Here is a 16,791-nt window from a genome sequence, read left to right as displayed (position 1 = left end):
CGCGGCGCTCGTTCCCACGAATGGTGGATCTATTCGATTGACTGAATCGGAAAGCTTCCAGGAGGAGCTGCGTGCCACAACGGAACATTTCATTGACATCTCGGAGGTGAGGTGGTTTGGCAAGACTGGCATTCTATGTAAGTCGTCTAACGTTCAATGCCTCAATGACCCACTTAACTGCTCGAGATTCGCTAACATCGCGGTTCGTGCATTCGTGCCACCGCATCTTGCATGCGTGAAAGGCATTGTTCGCGGGGTTCCCACTAATATCACTCCTGAGGCCTTCTTAAAGATGCTCTCTCCGGCTGGTGCTGTTTCTGTCTACAGATGCAATAGATCAGTGGGTGATAACCACGTTCCTACTGAGAGCGTTATTGTCTCGTTCGCCGGCTTAACGCGCCCGTCCGAGGTGAAGGCATGGCCATATTTATTCCGTGTGGAGACATTGACACCTAGACCCATGCAGTGCCTAAACTGCTGGAGATAAGGACACAGCGCGAATGCTTGCAGATCTTCTGTGAGATGCTGCAGCTGTGGCGGCTCTCATTCCGCATCAGCATGTGACGTAGATGAGCCAAGGTGCTGCTTGTGCGATGGAGCACATATTGCTACGGATAATAACTGTCCTGCGCGAGGGCGGGAGATTCAGGTGCTGGAGATTGCAGAGAAACGCCACTGTTCTCGTGCGGAAGCCATAGCAGAAATTAAAGAGCGTGATGTTGGATACGCAGCTGCTGCATCCCGTCAGTCCACATCCCTAGAAGCCACGGTTTCGGCCGCCGTAGCCGCCGCTATTGACAAGCCAATGCCAATAGTGATGGAGCGACTTTTCAACACGTTTGCCGAAGGTATTACCGAGATGCTGACTGCTAAATTCAACAGCCTCCTTCAATCGCACTCTACTGTTACTGCCCCCAATTCGGCTACTAGTTCTGCTCAATATTCAGAAGAAACAAACTTGGACAGACAGGCAGAGGTTCAGTCTGATACCTCCGTGGCTTCTCCGCTATCACCGACTGCGGTGCCCAGCACCTCTTTTGGACACATGAGGCTTAGAACCATCAGCAATAGACGTAAGAGTTCCCACTGTCTCCAACTGATTCTCCTAAATCTAAGGAGAAAAAAGCAAAAAATATTGAACACCACGAGCAGGATGCGTTGCGTTCTGCCGTGGAATCATCCATACTAGGATCACAATAGCATCAGTAAGAGTCCTTCAATGGAATTGCCGCTCTATTTCCTCCGGTTACGTTGACCTTCTTTATCTAGTTCATAATCTAATTCCAGATATTATTTCACTTCAAGAATCATGGCTTTCATCACATCAACGATTTACTATTAATAATTTTCGAACATTTCGTTTAGATCACCCAGGTAGAGGCGGTGGGCTACTAGTTTAGTTTCCTCAAAAATGTACCACAAGGTAACTGTAACTTTTGAACATGTATGTTCAGACTGTGAAATTTTAGGTTTAGATTTTTTACTGCCTGGTTGCGCTGCGTTTACAGTGGCTAATGTGTACTTCCCGAATGGAGTCAAGTGCACTGATCACCTGGACTCATTGTGCCGAAATTGTTCACATGCAATGCTCCTTGCAGGAGACTTAATTCCCATCATACATCTTGGGGAATGAAAACGGATGTTTGTGGAAAGAGGCTGTGGAATTGGATCAATGATAAGAATTTTCAATGTCACAATTCAGGTCCAATTACTTTTCTACGTGGGCGATTCTCATCTGCATTAGACCTGACTTTCTCTTCCGCTCAGATGGCTATTTCATCGTGGGACACCTTTGATAATGGAACAAGTAGCGATAATTTACCCATTACATTTGAAATTATGCTTTCACGTCAGGTTTCTATTGTACGGCAAAAACGGCTCATTAATTATAAAACTTATAAGTCAGCTATAAATGCAGGGGTATCATCGTTAACCCCTAGTCATGAACAGCGGAGGGCTGACTCGGTGGTATCGCTTTTACATTCTTCGATTAAGTCCGCTGAGTTTACGGTGATGTCTGGGAGCTCACCGTCAAACTCAGCTTGGTGGAATGAAGCATGTACACGAGCTTATAGGTGCAGAAAAGCAGCATGGAAAAGTCTCAAACATAATCATTCATCGAAAAATTGGCTTGACTATAAATTCTATGCAGCTGTATTTAAAAGAACTGCGGCAAAAGCTAAAGAGGAACAAAAAAACGGACTGCATTCATCTTTATCAAAACCAGAAAGAAGATCTGCACTTTTTAGGTTTCTACGGAGCAAGAAATCTTTCTAGCAGTCCGTATGGTCACATTCCGATGTACTATCCCCCAAGGAAGCGGCATATTTACTTGATGATATCGCGAAAGGTCTTGAAGCTCGTTTTTCTTCGCTGTGTCCTAGACCTAGAGGGCTTCATAGTTGGACATACGAGTTTGTAGAAGTCACCATGACAGAATTATCCGATGTCATTTTAACTGCTCATCAATCGGCTCCTGGACCTGACCGTATCACAACAGCAATGATTAAATTATTATTTAACTTTTTCCCTAATGAGCTTTTGAATATAGTTAACAGTTCCCTTCAATATACGTGGATCCCGGACTCCTGGAAAATTGCAAAAGTTATACTTTTACTAAAAAATCAAAACCTCGGATATGTCTTGGACAACATTCGGCCGATTTCCCTTACATCGAACCTAGTCAAAATAATAGAAAAAGTAATCCATGTCCGGCTCAATGAATTCACTTCTTCAAAGGGTATTCTGTGCTCGAGGCAATTAGGATTTAGGCCTCATTGTTCAATATGGTCAGCTCACGTTGATTTAAAAAGCCGCATTCGACTCGCAGGATTATCAGGAAACGCATCAGCTTTAGTAACTTTAGATATTACAAATGCATATGACAGTGTCGAGCATGGAATTTTAATTTCTAGATTAGTGAGCTGTGCTGTTCCAGAGTATATAGTGGCCTGGGTGGAAGAGTTCCTTTCTCATCGAAAATTATTTTGTTTCAAGGATGGGGTGACATCGGGGGCGTATAAACAGACGAGAGGCGTACCACAGGGATCAGTTCTCTCTCCGCTTTTGTTTAATATTTTGTTATCTTCTGTCCCAACTCATCAGGATGTGCAACTCTACCTCTATGCTGATGACATTGCATTTTTCTCCTCATCACGGGATATCAATACGTTGCACCAAATTTTACAATCTTATTTGTCTGCACTCGAGATCTGGCTGGACGGACTGTCATTTTCCCTTAACGTTAAGAAATGCGCGTTACTTGTATTTCCATTATCAAATCCCGTTTTCATTTCTCTTCATTATCGAAATGAGCCAATACCGCAAGTTCCAGCTGTGAAGTACTTGGGGATAACCTATGATGGTACACTAAACTGGCAACAGCAAATCGAAACAAATGCTAGGAAAGGAGAACGTGCAATGGCATTCTTGCGCCGTTTCAGTAATAAAAAGACGGGTATGCGTACGGCTACGTTGCTGATGATTTACGAACTCGACGTCCGCCCTATTCTCGAATTCGGCTGTGTTCTTTTTTCAGGATGTGCAGCATACAAGCTAAGACCTTTAATACTGCTAGAAAGGCAAGCGCTACGTCTTTGTCTTGGGTTGCCACGTTTTGTGGCTAATGATGTGCTTTATCTGCAGGCTGGAATTTTCCCGCTTGAGTCCAGGTTTAAGCAGCTTACTGTCGTGACTTTTCTAAAGCTTTATGATACATCCCTATCCCGTTTGCAATCCGTTTTCATCAATTATCTCGATTTATTTTTCCGAACACATTGGCGGCGTTATCGGCAACCTCAAGTTGTTTTTGTTCAGACGCTGTTATCAAAACTTCATGTTCGCCTACCGTGCCTGATTTCTCCAAAAACTGATTCGTTAAAGGTGAACTTGATTTTTGATGATATTTTTCCAAAACACGCAAAACTTCTTCCGTCACGCATACTTGAAGGTCTCCTTCAAGATCATCTTAATCAATTTCAGTCTCACTTGGTTATTTCTACGGACGCTACTCAAAATGCAGAGAAGGCCGGAGTGGGCATCTTTTGAAATCAGCTTAACTGGTCTTTTGCTCTTCGTCTAACAGATTACACCCCAATATTTCTTGCAGAATTTCTGGCCATCATTCTAGCCATTAGAAAATTGGGTACCCAGACATCGAAAGTAATAATTGTTACCGATGCGCTGTCGGTTTGTACACATTTAACTTCTACAAATCATTCACACCTACTGAGTATATTTTCGACTCTTGTTCGAGACAATTTGTCTGAAGTCCGCTTTGTATGGGTCCCCGGTCATAGTGGAATTTCTTTAAATGAATCAGCTGACTCGCTCGCATCATTGTCACTAAATGGTCCTGTCTTAAATATCCTTCCTGATTTCGCTTTTATAACATGTGCTAGATTTAAACGCTTTTTATTTCTAAATTCTACTAAATCATCCCTACATTCCGCAGAGGATTTTCGTCCTCTACATTTCCGGTGGAACACGAGCAAATGCCTTTCACGACAATGCGAGGTGACATTATCAAGCTTCCGTTGTAGAGTTCCCCGCCTAAATTTTTACCTTCATAGATCTGGTTTGTCTATAACTAACCTTTGTTCTTTTTGTAATGAACCAGAAACTATGGACCATTTCTTTCTTTCTTACCGCCGCTTCTGCTCCCTCCGCAGAATGTTCCTAGTATTTCCTACAAGTAAGCTGGGTTTAGCGCTTACTACACCTAACACTTTGTCCTTTGGTGCGTGTCAATTAGGCACAAGCCATGGGTCAATGATTTCTGCTATCCCACAAGTTTATTGAAGCGTCACGAAGGCTTCACTGCTAGGGTACCGACCGTGGGACACTTCACTTTATTTTTCCCCCTAAATTTATGAATATGCCCGCTGAAATTTTCTGTTGGCATTGCGTTGAATATTGCTTTGTATTAAATGTGCCTTTCTCCCGTTTTGTTTTGTTAGACGCACATTTCAAACAATCTAATGTGGCCAATCCCCCTCTGTGGGTACGAGCCATGTTTTGAGGCAACAACAACAACTTGAGAATCTGTTATGCGACATCTTGGGGACGCAATAGGAGCCAGAGCAGACACGCACTGCGCTAACTTGCAACAAATTTGTAGCGAAACATATTACAGTGAAACTGTCTATGGCAAGGATTCCGGGATTTCTTCGTGGCGGAAATGCAACTGGGTTTTCGCTCACGCACTGTACACAATTCACGCTACAAAACGCGGAGCGGTGGATTTAAGACATCTGCAGTAGTTGGCTTCAAAAATAGTGACTGGCATATTAAGTAATGGAATGAACCTGCGCGACCAAGTTCACGGACTTTTGTTGCCGGCCGTTCGCGACGACTTTGCTCGTGGATAACGAAATATAACTCATCCGCCAGCGTTTTATGGCTAACCTCCAAAGAAAAGACTACAACCCCGGAACGTCGGTAAAAGTGAGTTCCGCTCGGTAAATGATGACAGAGGAAGATGCACCGCTTCCTGGCATAATACGTTTCGTGCACATTATCTTAACACACATACCCCAACTCGCGCACAAACTTACGCCCACTCTATCGCCAACTTCTTAAGAATAAGTAAATGGGCGCACACTTGAATCAATGCGCCAAAGCATGGGTACTAGCCACGTACTACGCCGACCGCACGCGGATGGTCGAAGCTGAATTTTTCGCGACAGTTCACAGGAGAAAGCGATAATACACATTTGCTCCAAGCTATGACAATGTACGGAACAGCTACGTTCCAAGCCTTTTGTGCAGCAAGAACAAATATATTGTAACTCAGCACTCCCGCGAGCGATTGCACTGAAAATAATCAGAGATTGGCTGCACCGATGAACTTCACTAAGTCAGAAACGTGACATTTAAGCTGCTGCTTCAATGCAGCTGCCAAATGAAGAACGAATAGCAAGGCACACTTATCCTGATTCAATCCATAAGCGGAATGTTTAGATAGCTTCGAATACATATTTAGCCTCGCAATTAGAACAAGCACCATGTACGCTCCTCGCGCCGTTTTGGATAAAGCTTAATGAGCTCCGAAAGCGCTTTTGCATATCCTCTGAAGCTGTGGCCAAAGCTTCGTGTCGTCGATCCAGTCGCCGTCTACCATATGTCCCGAAACAGGTTTCCTGAGCCGCACCGGCGTCATACACGCCCATTGTAAACACGGAGGGAACGGAGGCAGTTGAGGCAAGCAATGAATGCATCACCACGTGGTCAAACATGGCAACGCCCACGCGATCACCGCGAAAAGGGTCAATAACCACGGAACCGCAGGCAACGTACAAAGGCGCCGTCGCCACACTGTTTCTCCCTCTCCCCTACCCGTCTCCGTGTGGGTCCACGCACCGTGTCCCCGATACAGACTTAAGCCGGCCAGGGTACCCCCCCCCCCCCCCCCCCCCTCCGGGGACACTTGCGCGGCAGGCATACTAAGGCTAGAGGTAAACAGCTGCACTGCAATATTCTCAATGGGGTGTACAATTGTCACCATGGAAATACGAAGACAGCTTTGCGGCCCGCGCCATCGCTATACGGTAACGCATGCGATGAAGTTTGAATAATCAGACGAAATAATCTTCTGCGTGTGGAACAGGCGACTTAGCCCCTGACGGGACAGTCTTTAGATAGCTGCCCTCTCTTCCACTGTGAGGCGTAAACGTGAGGCGGACGCGTAATCGTGAGCGGCCTAAAGTCCCTTCATAATTAGAGCGGCTTGCACGGTGCCAGTCTCCTGGTGGCGCAGAGCTGAACTAGACAAATACAGCTAATATTAGGTTTATTGAATTCAGCCAAATTTCTCTGCATTTTCTGCACCTATTAACGGTGCACTGCACCTAGGTCTTCGATTCCCCGAGAAAGAATGTTGCACCCTGCACCCCCGTGCTCGATTGCACGGGGTGCAAGGCAAGGTGCCGCTGCGGTGCAGTGCACCCTTGAACCTTGCAGTGAGTGGCTGCAGCCCGGCACACTATAATTGGCACTACCTGCACCTCTTTGTTTGTGGAGCCGTGCACCTTTTCTGAATCGAACAAACCTGTTGTAGTAACCACGTGTAGTCAAGGCGCGACAGTGAGCTGCTGCTTGTGCGCAGGTGCGCAGCTGTGCTCGGCGTTGAGAAAGAGTAGTGTTGCTTGTCGACGTATTCGACATGGGGCCGCGGGAGTTTGAAACTGCCGCGGCGAAGGAGTGCAGAACCCCGCGGAAAGCGATGTATACTCGGCGCGCAGCGGTCGTTAATTTTTTTGGTTTCAGAGACGAATCTTATTCGTTATATCAATTGGCAAGACAATTCCACTTCGTTAAAACGACGTTTTAAGTACATGGATCTTACTGTGAATTTCAAGGGGAACTTAATTTACTTCGTTGTAACTATTATTTAGTTATATCCCGTTTGGTTAAAAGGAGGTTAGAGTGTAAATCGCGCTCCCGGCTGTCAGTGCTCTCTCTCTCTCCCACTTTTCGGACGCACCCGCAAGGCTTCGAAAATACATAAGATCACTTATGTGCACTTTGTAGGTGAAATGTGCAGCATAGTTGAATATCGTCCCGCACAATAAGTACGCTATGACGCTATACTAAAACTCACTTCTAGCAAAGGTCGTGTGCCGAACGGTAACTCTATTTCCATTATTCCCACTACTGCGCTAACGTTAAACTAAGTGATGGGTCGTTCACCCATCTTGCGTATAAGGCTGGGCACCAGCAGCATGCGGGGAAGCTCAAATAACCGCGATGAATGCTGGTTCAAAGACGTGTGGCATAACACTGCCATGCGAATGCGGGAGATACAGCACACGTCATGGCGCCTCGGATTTTTCTCCCTGCAGTCTGATGCGATGCGCGAGCTGTTTACTTGACTTCGTTAATGGCTGCTTCACATATACGCACTAAGATACCCCCGATAACTGTTCACGTTTACACGAATATGATGGGCTGAATGATGAAGCGATATGCGCTAGTGTCACATTCGTGTTTACCCAGGTGCTCACTACCGTAGCACACACTCAGATGGAATTAAGGAGCGAGCAGAACTCGGGGCTCCCTGCATACTGCCCTATAGACGGTCTGTACATTAGTTCCTTATTATGTAGAGATGAAGTGCAATAAGCTGACTTCGCAGAGCCGCTGATGCAAACTGCAAATAGACTTTTATTTGAAATTTATAAATGTTTTGCACTCTTTTATCGACTTTGCAGCGTGGCATTGTGGGAATTAACGCTTACATGCAGTTCAGTTGGCAGCGCGGTAAAACGCCTGGTAGAAGTGGCGAACGCTCTTTAAACTCGGCGTTTCGCAAAAGCCTAGTGCCCCCCCCCCCTCCCTTTTTCCCCCTATTCCTTTTCCTTGTTTCTTCATGTCGCATTATTAGACTCCTCTATATACACAAAATGACCAACCTTCAGGGCCTGCTCACGTGACACAGTACCACTGTCCTATTTTTACGTGTTCTAGTCTCCTGTATTTGTCGTCACGCTTCAAGAACATCTTCAACGCGGCCATTCAGCCGAAGGCACGCATGCAAGCACCGAGAATGTAGTCAGGAACAAATGGTGGCACGAATAGCGGCACTATAGATCGTGCGCTCATCTTTTATTCCCACTTCGAAGGCGACGTCCATCATCTTTTTGGGCGAAACGACATGTATAGGGAAGTTTGCTTGCATATTTTTGCATATGCCCTATTCAGGAATAAAAATAAATGTTTCTTTTTGTTTTCTTTTTTTTTCCGATACGGGCGTTCTTGGCCGTGGTGAATCACAAGTTGTACGAAATCAGCCACTGATTGGTTTACTCAGTTTTATATATATATTTATCAATATACATCAAAAATTGTAGAGCAAAATGAAAAACTCCCGATAGATCTTTCTGCAGCTGAATAATGTGTAATAAATGTGTTTTTCCGAGCGTGAAAGAAGCCCGCGAATACACGCAAAGTGCCTCGAGCTGCCAGTCGCGGGGCAATCCTGCGTGTATTCGCGAGTTGACTTCACACGCGAAAAAACACATTTATGTAGCACGTATTGAGCAACAAAAAGCTCTATCGGGAGTTTTTCATGTTGCTATACAATTTTCTCATTGACATTTTGATAATTAGGACAGTACTTTCAAGTTAGATTGATTATTACAATTAGATAACTAAATCTCAGTAACGTGAAAAGTACTGGCGGCTACTCCATACTACTGGAAACAATACGCACAAGTTTGCTTCGCGTAATGCGGTTCCTCTTTTTTTTAAATCGTGATGCATGATAGCTGGGATGCCTATATATATATATATATATATATATATATATATATATTGTGTCTGTTCATGGTGTTCTCAGTGCAAATTAAAATAAAGTAGAAGAGAAAAAATACGGATGGGGCATATAGCCACCACTGGTGCTTCTAATGCGCTTGTCCTCCTAGCGTCAGGATTTGCAGAAATAAAGCTACAGTATGAATTAACACCACCAGGGGCATGCTGACGATGCTCCTTTAAGGGTGCAATTGCTCTGTGTTCGCGTGCATTTATACTGGCACCGACAAAGCTTTTGCATTGCTGGGCTCCGAGGAATGCCACGGAGTGGTCTCCCTCATGACCAGCGAGTTTTACCAGCGCGTGGACAAGCTACGGTCAGAGGGCCAGACATGCGACGTAGCAGTCGCCTGTCTAGAAGTCTACAACAAGGTTGTTCGAGACCTGCTGTGCCTCGACCCGGCCATAAGCATTGCCCTATTGTACCTCACCATACACAAGGCGAAGGAGGCAGGCGCTCTTCTCTAACTGCTCTTGAAAGGGAAAAAGTACCGGACGCAGCATGCCACCGACGCTAATTCTGAGTCAGCGTGGTCGCACGCCATCTTCCAGAGCTACGTCACAGTAACAGAGAATGCGACAAGCACGAGCAAGGAAACTCGCCTCTCGATGCGCTCTGTTGACCTTGCCGGCTCGGAGCGCGCAGCGGCGGCCATTAGAGACACAAAGGATCGGATGCGCGAGGGTACCAAGCTCAGCCTGTCGTTCCTGGCCTTCGGCAACTGCATCGACCCCCGCTCGAAGAACGGGACGAAGCAAGTGCCGTACCAGGACTCCAAGCTGACTCACATTCTCAAGGACTCGCTGGGTGGCTCGGGCAACGTCCTTGCGATTTAGGAAATTAGGAAATTTAGAGGCGCAAGTTGGAATCAGTGATCGCTAGACAGGTATAATTGGAGATCGCTTGAAGAGACCTTCGCTCTGCAATGGCTATAACGATAGGCTTAAGATGATGATGAGGTTGATTTTTTGATGACGCTATGTACTCGTCCATCTCGGCGGCCTCCCGGCATTATGCCAATGAAACATGGGTCTTCGGATGAGAAGTTTGAAGTTCGCCAACTTTAGTATATAATTATCAAGTAGGCTCGTTTCCCGTCATCGCACTTGGGCCATGACAAACGATGTCCATGTTTAACAAAGATTACAATTCTTTCGGCGATAGACCTGTCGATGGAGTACTTAATTACACGGGAATTGCCCAACCGCGCAATTTTGAAAGTTTGGATAATTTCAATAATCTGGCGATCCCAGCGCTTACTCAGAACAGTGCACTCATTAAATGCGGAAGAGCTATCGCAGGTGTCATTGTTGCACAGGAACCACGAGCAAGGCCAACATTCCACTCCCATTGAGGAGCTGGCGAAGCACATATTCACAGTAGTTGACGCCGTCCTTTTTTCTTTTTTTCGGCGCGTGAGCTGTGTCATACAGTGCCAACGCCTCGACTCTCCCCCCCCCCCCCTCAAAAAAAGAAAGCAGACAGAGAAAAGAAAACTTTTATTTTTTTCCGATATCGCAGGCGATCTTGGTGCAGTTGTTTAGAGTATACAAGTTTCTAATACTAGCGGCGCCTGACTGTCTCGGTTCCCTCTGAACCCCTTAACTGCTGTGCAAGAGATGGCGAGAAGACTTGGCAAGACTTAACAGGGGAACATATGTTGCAATATGAGGGCTTTTAGACACTAGTAATGTCGAAAGGTACTGATTATTAAATGTTTCCATTTTTTTGCTAGTACTGGCAGGTTCCCGTCAAGCGACTATCAAGACAAATGTACACGAGTGCTTTTTGCATTATTTCGTGCGTGTCTCAGTTTTTGTGTAGCCATACACGAGGTCGCATTTGTGCGCACTTGGATGCGTTGGTGATTTCTGTGTGTGAGGGCTCTCTGCATGAGAAGGAACCATTTTGGCGCACCTGCAAGTAGGATCCTGCGGTCGATGGTCAGCGAAGCGAATATCGAAGCTAGCACCTACTGTGTGGCGTCGTCTGCTACTGCAGAGCATCTCGCTACTTCCCGCGAATGATATCGTAGGTCCACACGAGTGAGGTCAGTGACTGAGCGCACTATAGCGTTACGCGTTTGCTCCCAGTCACCAAATGACTTGTTTGCAGTCACCCAATGATAGGGGGTGGATGTTTATTCGACTCTTTTCTAATACGTGGCCAGAAAATATCCGGTCTGGGACCGACGGTCACATCTTAAAGCTGTTTCCCACTAGGCCGACACGACACCTATATTGGTCTGCCGACTGTTGGCCACAGCAGTTTACAGGACAGAAAACGCTGTGTCCAACGGCTTAAAGGAAGGAAAACACTGTCGCCAACAGTCGGCCGACGAAAGTCGGTGTCGTGTCTGCCCAGAGAATCAGCATTTAGCGGCAGGCCGGGCCCCGATCACTGTCAGTGTCAGGCGACAGCTTCGCGTTTCTCTTCACGCTCATCGGTCGCTTAATTATCTAAAAGAGCGCACTCATGCGGCATTCCTATTGAGGTGACAAGGAAGAAAACTGTCGAGAGAGCCACGTGACCTTGCTGCATCATCTTATGAACGACGAGCGAAGCTGTCAAACTTTCCCATCTGCCCTGACACAGTGCGCTGCTCCCGCGATGTCTCTCTCAGCTACCGCAGCCGCCTCTTAATGGACCCAGCGCTGACTATAGCGCGTTTAAATAAACCTGTCTGATTTCGGAACGCTATTTTCAATTACCACATCGGCTCGTATATGGACCTCCAAAGTCTCAGCTCGAAATATTTATACCACTATCATGGCAACCGAGATTACAAGCAACCGCTATGTCGGAGGCTATGCCTCAGTGCACGGCCGGTAGGGAGTACGTGCTCGCGTACTTCTGATCGGCTGACGCGACTAGCGCACTGGCCGTGGCATCTGCTCATTGACTTCGTGCATAACGGAATAGGGGCGCTACGAGCTAGTAGTGCTCGACTATACAGAGTTACTGTACTAGTTACGAGAAAAATAGACTTAATTATATGGTTGCCTGTTTGGTTATGTACAATGTTTTCATTGCCTCAAAGCATCAGCGAGGTTATGAGAAAAAGCGCAGTACAAGGCTGTGGATGATATTGACACGTTTACTTATCTTTGTTGTCGGTTATGTGACATTGGCACCTGGTGTAGATGATTCGTTGTGTACTGACCACTGGGGCGTAAAGTCTCCCTTAACTGGAGGGGGCCCTTATAGGTTGGCGACCAGTACAGTGCGCACACACACTAACACCGGCTCACACACACACCACACACAAACACACACACACATATATATATACAAACACCAGTGCAGCGTTAAATCACAGGTTTAGGCAGTGAAAGAGCTCACAGGATAGAAGCACGCGGGAAGAACTTGGAGGACGCTTAAGCTTCGCCTTTCAAAGTGGTACGCGAAAGCATTCAAGTATCCCTGACTGCTTCTCACGCTTCCCGGGAACTGCAGCTTATGTAACAGTAATGTTTATCCGGAAACGCTTGGGACGAACGCTATGTGCGAAGGCGAGCGTTCTGATAGAAAAGCCGGCCTCTTGCTTAGGCCGATCCACGAGGTAGTGCGCAGCCGTGCCCAAAAAATTACGTCATTTTTAGGCTTCTGTTATTGTTTCGCACTTTCAATATTTCAGTCTGAGAAGATGTAACATAAAAGACACGTGCTATCGGTGTTTTGTTTCATGACATTTGTTTGTGGGCTGTCATTCTCAAAATTTCGAGGAATACCTTTGTCAAGAATGTAAGACAAGGTATAAGCAACTTTAGTGATAGATTGGTGTGGGAATATAACACGCCTATACTGCGTGGCATATAGCAAGGCGTGGCATATACATATATACCTAAATATATACGGATATTGTTCGCTCACGGACGACTAAGCGACACCGGGTTTTCTGCGAGACGGTTTAAAAGGGCAATCAATGAGAATTCGTCAGACTGTGAAGAAAACTAACTTTAGAGTCGAAAGAAATATTGATATTACGGACAAAGAAAAATATTAAACAATTGACTTGCAATCCCAGCCCTGCGAAAGTGGATGTCCATCGAAGCTGTAGCAAAACCATCACAGCTGCTCATGGATGTATGAAATGTTTCATTACTTTAGAGTTATCGTAGCGATAATCGCTTTGTGGTCGCCTTCCTACATGACTAAATAGGATTCTACTTGATAGTCGGTTCAAAACCACCGCTACAAGCAGTTGTAGTGGTTGTTTTGAACAGCTTCACTTGACATCCATATTCGCAGGGCCGTGATGGTGAGTCAAATTTTTTTTCATAAGTCGGCATTGCCTAGTGGAAAGAAAAGCAACACTGAGACACATACCAGTAACAGTAATTTCACATGCCGTTGGTAAAAAACTCATTCGAATGGGTCACTGCAGTCTGCAGGTTTTTTCAGGGTGAAGAAAAAAGCACGCAAAGCAACATAATCATGCTCTAGGGATGTGCTATCCATACCAGTAGAAATAATTGCTAGTTGACTACTTCTTTCTCTTTAAAATATAATTACCTTTGTCCTGTGTATATGTTTAAATATGTATTGTGTCTGTGCATGGTGTCCTCAGTGCAAAAAAAGTCGAAATGAAAAAATACGGATGGGGCATATAGCTGCCACTGGTGCTTCTAATGCTATTGTCCTCCTAGTGTCAGGATATAAAGCTAATTTATGAATTAAAGGCCGTGTATGACCGCGCTAACGATGATTCAGCATGCTTTTAGCCGTAATAAAATTGTAAGTGAAAAGGTAGCGGCAGCTCAAGCGAAACATTAAATTATGTGGGTAACATAAATCTGGTAATGACACTTGACAGAGCCCCCCCCCCCCCCCCAAGCACGTAGACGGCGCCTATGGCTCCAACGGTGATGAAGAGGACGAAGTAAGACGAGCACGTGGTGGAGAAGGCGCCCGGTGCCCGAATGGACGATCGCCATCTTAGATCATCACGCCCACGTCATTGGTTAGGATGGATCCCTTGACATCGATGCTCTAGCTCTACCACGAAGGAATCTACAGTGGTGCCGCCAGACCTCAGGAGGCGTTGCAACGAGACCGCGCACTCGTCAGCCCCGAAACGCCGCCGATCGAACAAGGACCCGCGTTCGCCCGGGGTACGCCTGACCATGGCAGTGCGCATGCGCCTACTGAGCGATCGTAACTCCGAGACCACCAGCACCGCCCTCGTGGTCCTCACGCCCGCGCCCATGGTACGGCGAACTCCCGCATCATCGAGGCACCCTGCCACGGAGGAATCTACAATGGTGTCGCCAAACCGCAAGAGACGTTCTAACGAGGCCGCGCAGTCGTCAGCCACGAAACGTCGCCAATCGAAGAAAGACCCGCTGTCGCCAGGGGTTTGGTTGAACGTGGCAGTGCGTGTGCGCCAACTGAGCGTTCGTGACTTTCAGACAACAAGCATCGTCCGCGTGCTGGACGACAGGTGCCATGTGCTCGACCCCAAGGCCAATGCGGAGTCTTTACGGATATTTACGGACCACAATATTCAAGACGGGGGTAACGTCAAGGCCAATAAAAACCAAACGATCACGTTTGATGAGTTCTTGGATGAAAGAAAAGAGAATGTGTACGTGTTTGAGAAGACCACCGGGGCCATGCTGACGATGCTCCTTGAAGGGTGCAATTCCTCTATTTTCGCGTGCAGTTCGACTGGCGCCGACAAAGCTTTCGCTTTACTGGGCTCCAAGGAATTCCACGGAATGGTCTCCCTCATCCCCAGCGAGTTTTACCAGCGCGTGGACAAGCTGCGGTCAGAGGGCCAGACATGCGACGTAGCAGTCGCCTGTCTGGAAGTCTACAACAAGGTTGTTCAAGACCTGCTTTGCCTCGACCCGGCCAAGGGCATTGCCATATTGAACCTCACCATACACAAGGTGAAGGAGGCCGGCACCCTCCTCGAGCTGCTCTTGAAAGGAAACAAGAACCGGTCTCAGCATGCCACCCGCGCTAATGCTGAGTCTTCTTGGTCGCAAGCCATCTTCGAGAGCTACGTCACATTAACGGAGACTGCGACAAGTACGAGGAAGGAAACTCGCATCTGGATGTGCTATGCTGACCTTGCCGGCTGGGAACATGCAGCTGCGGCCAGTAGGGACACAAAGGATCGGATGCGCAACGGTACCAAGCTCAACCTGTCACTCCTGGCCCTCGGCAACTACATCGACCCCCGCTCGAAGAAGGGGACGAAGCACGTGCCGTACCAGGACTCCAAGCTCACCCACATCCTCAAGGACTCGCTGGGTGGCTCGGGCAACGTCCTTGTGATTGGGACAGCGACGGCGTTGAAGCTCAACTGCACGCCAACGTACAGCACCCTGGAGCATGCGCTGAGTGGGCCTTGAAGATCGAGCTGCAGGCCAAAAAGAATGTGCTCGATGTGAACGTGCTCATTTCCACGCAGGTACAGCTCTCCCATCGAGAAGTACAAGCACAGGGTCGAACGCCTTCAGCGTAAGCTCGAGAAGATGGAATTGAGGAAGGCTGTAGTTGAGGATGAGGTGCGAGAGCGAAAAGACTGTCTGATCGCCGAGACGCCCTGCTGCACGCTCAGTCAACCAGAGGGGGGCGGGGGGCAGTGGTCCAGCGACGTCTAATGACGTCCCGTCCACAACTCCCGTCATGTCGCCTAGCGCGGAGATCGGAAACAGCTTGGAAAACAGCATATTTTCGAGGCGCTCGGGACTTAGTTTGAGAGACACAGTGCGCCTTTATGCGAGTCTTAGATAAAACTATTTCGTGGTTTCGTTTAATCGGAATAATTCATATCAGAGAAAATAATCTGAAGAAACTCGGATCACCCGTCTCCCCGCCTGTCTATCACTTTTGCATATTACGCTCAAATTAACTGTCTATTTAAGTACAACGGAAAAGTTAGAGGGATAAACGCAAGAATACTTCACGAAGGCGCTGTTGCGAGCACTGCTGTGCAATGAACAGTCATAAATCGCTGAGCACAAACATTTAGAGAATGCGATGACGCAGAGCGAAAGCTCGTGCCGTCTGAATTGTGGGCTAACCTATGCAGCGGGGGCACCTGACAGGCTTGCGGACCATCATCACAATCATTGTGACCCTTAACGACGAAGATACACCGTCCTGGCCCACCGAAAATGGCAGGATGCTGCTGTCCGCTAGGTGGAAGCCTTTATTCTCGACAGCGACAGCCGCATTTTGATGGAGGCAACAAGCAAACAGGCTTCTGTTCTTATGGATTGCGGTGGTCGAAGTAAATACGAAGCCCTACATTACGGCCCTTGCGTTACTTTTGTATGTTGAACCCCATGATTTCATTTGATAAGAACAATGAGTAGTTCTCCACGTTTGCAGAAAATAGGCTAGGGTCTTAAGCGTGGACAAGAGACAAGCGATGTGGGCAATTAGCGAGTGAAGCGACTGGAAGCGCTATAGAATGTGATAATGCATCTTGCATGATGCCTACCCAACCCAAGTTTGTCCAC

At 47.0% G+C, this 16,791-nt stretch overlaps 1 protein-coding gene across 1 annotated transcript; it reads left to right on the top strand.

The window, feature by feature from the left end:
• Nucleotides 1-14,439: 14,439 nt before the first annotated feature.
• Nucleotides 14,440-15,927, top strand: LOC119438950 (kinesin-like protein KIF18B). The gene is made up of 2 exons (XM_037704811.1): nucleotides 14,440-15,638; nucleotides 15,735-15,927. The coding sequence occupies exons 1-2, from the start codon at nucleotides 14,440-14,442 to the stop codon at nucleotides 15,925-15,927; spliced, it is 1,392 nt and encodes a 463-aa protein (XP_037560739.1).
• Nucleotides 15,928-16,791: the final 864 nt, after the last annotated feature.

This window comes from Dermacentor silvarum, chromosome 1, assembly GCF_013339745.2.
Source record: "Dermacentor silvarum isolate Dsil-2018 chromosome 1, BIME_Dsil_1.4, whole genome shotgun sequence".
NCBI classification, from domain to species: domain Eukaryota; kingdom Metazoa; phylum Arthropoda; class Arachnida; order Ixodida; family Ixodidae; genus Dermacentor; species Dermacentor silvarum.
This window is presented reverse-complemented; position numbering and strand designations above follow the sequence as displayed.

What these genes read in the sequence shown, in the direction of transcription:
- LOC119438950 (XM_037704811.1), top strand. Translation starts at nt 14,440, where the DNA reads ATGGCAGTGCGCATGCGCCTACTGAGCGATCGTAACTCCGAGACCACC. An exon ending in AAGCTCAACTGCACGCCAAC is followed by an intron (nt 15,639 to 15,734) that starts GTACAGCACCCT and finishes ATTTCCACGCAG; the next exon opens with GTACAGCTCTCCCATCGAGA.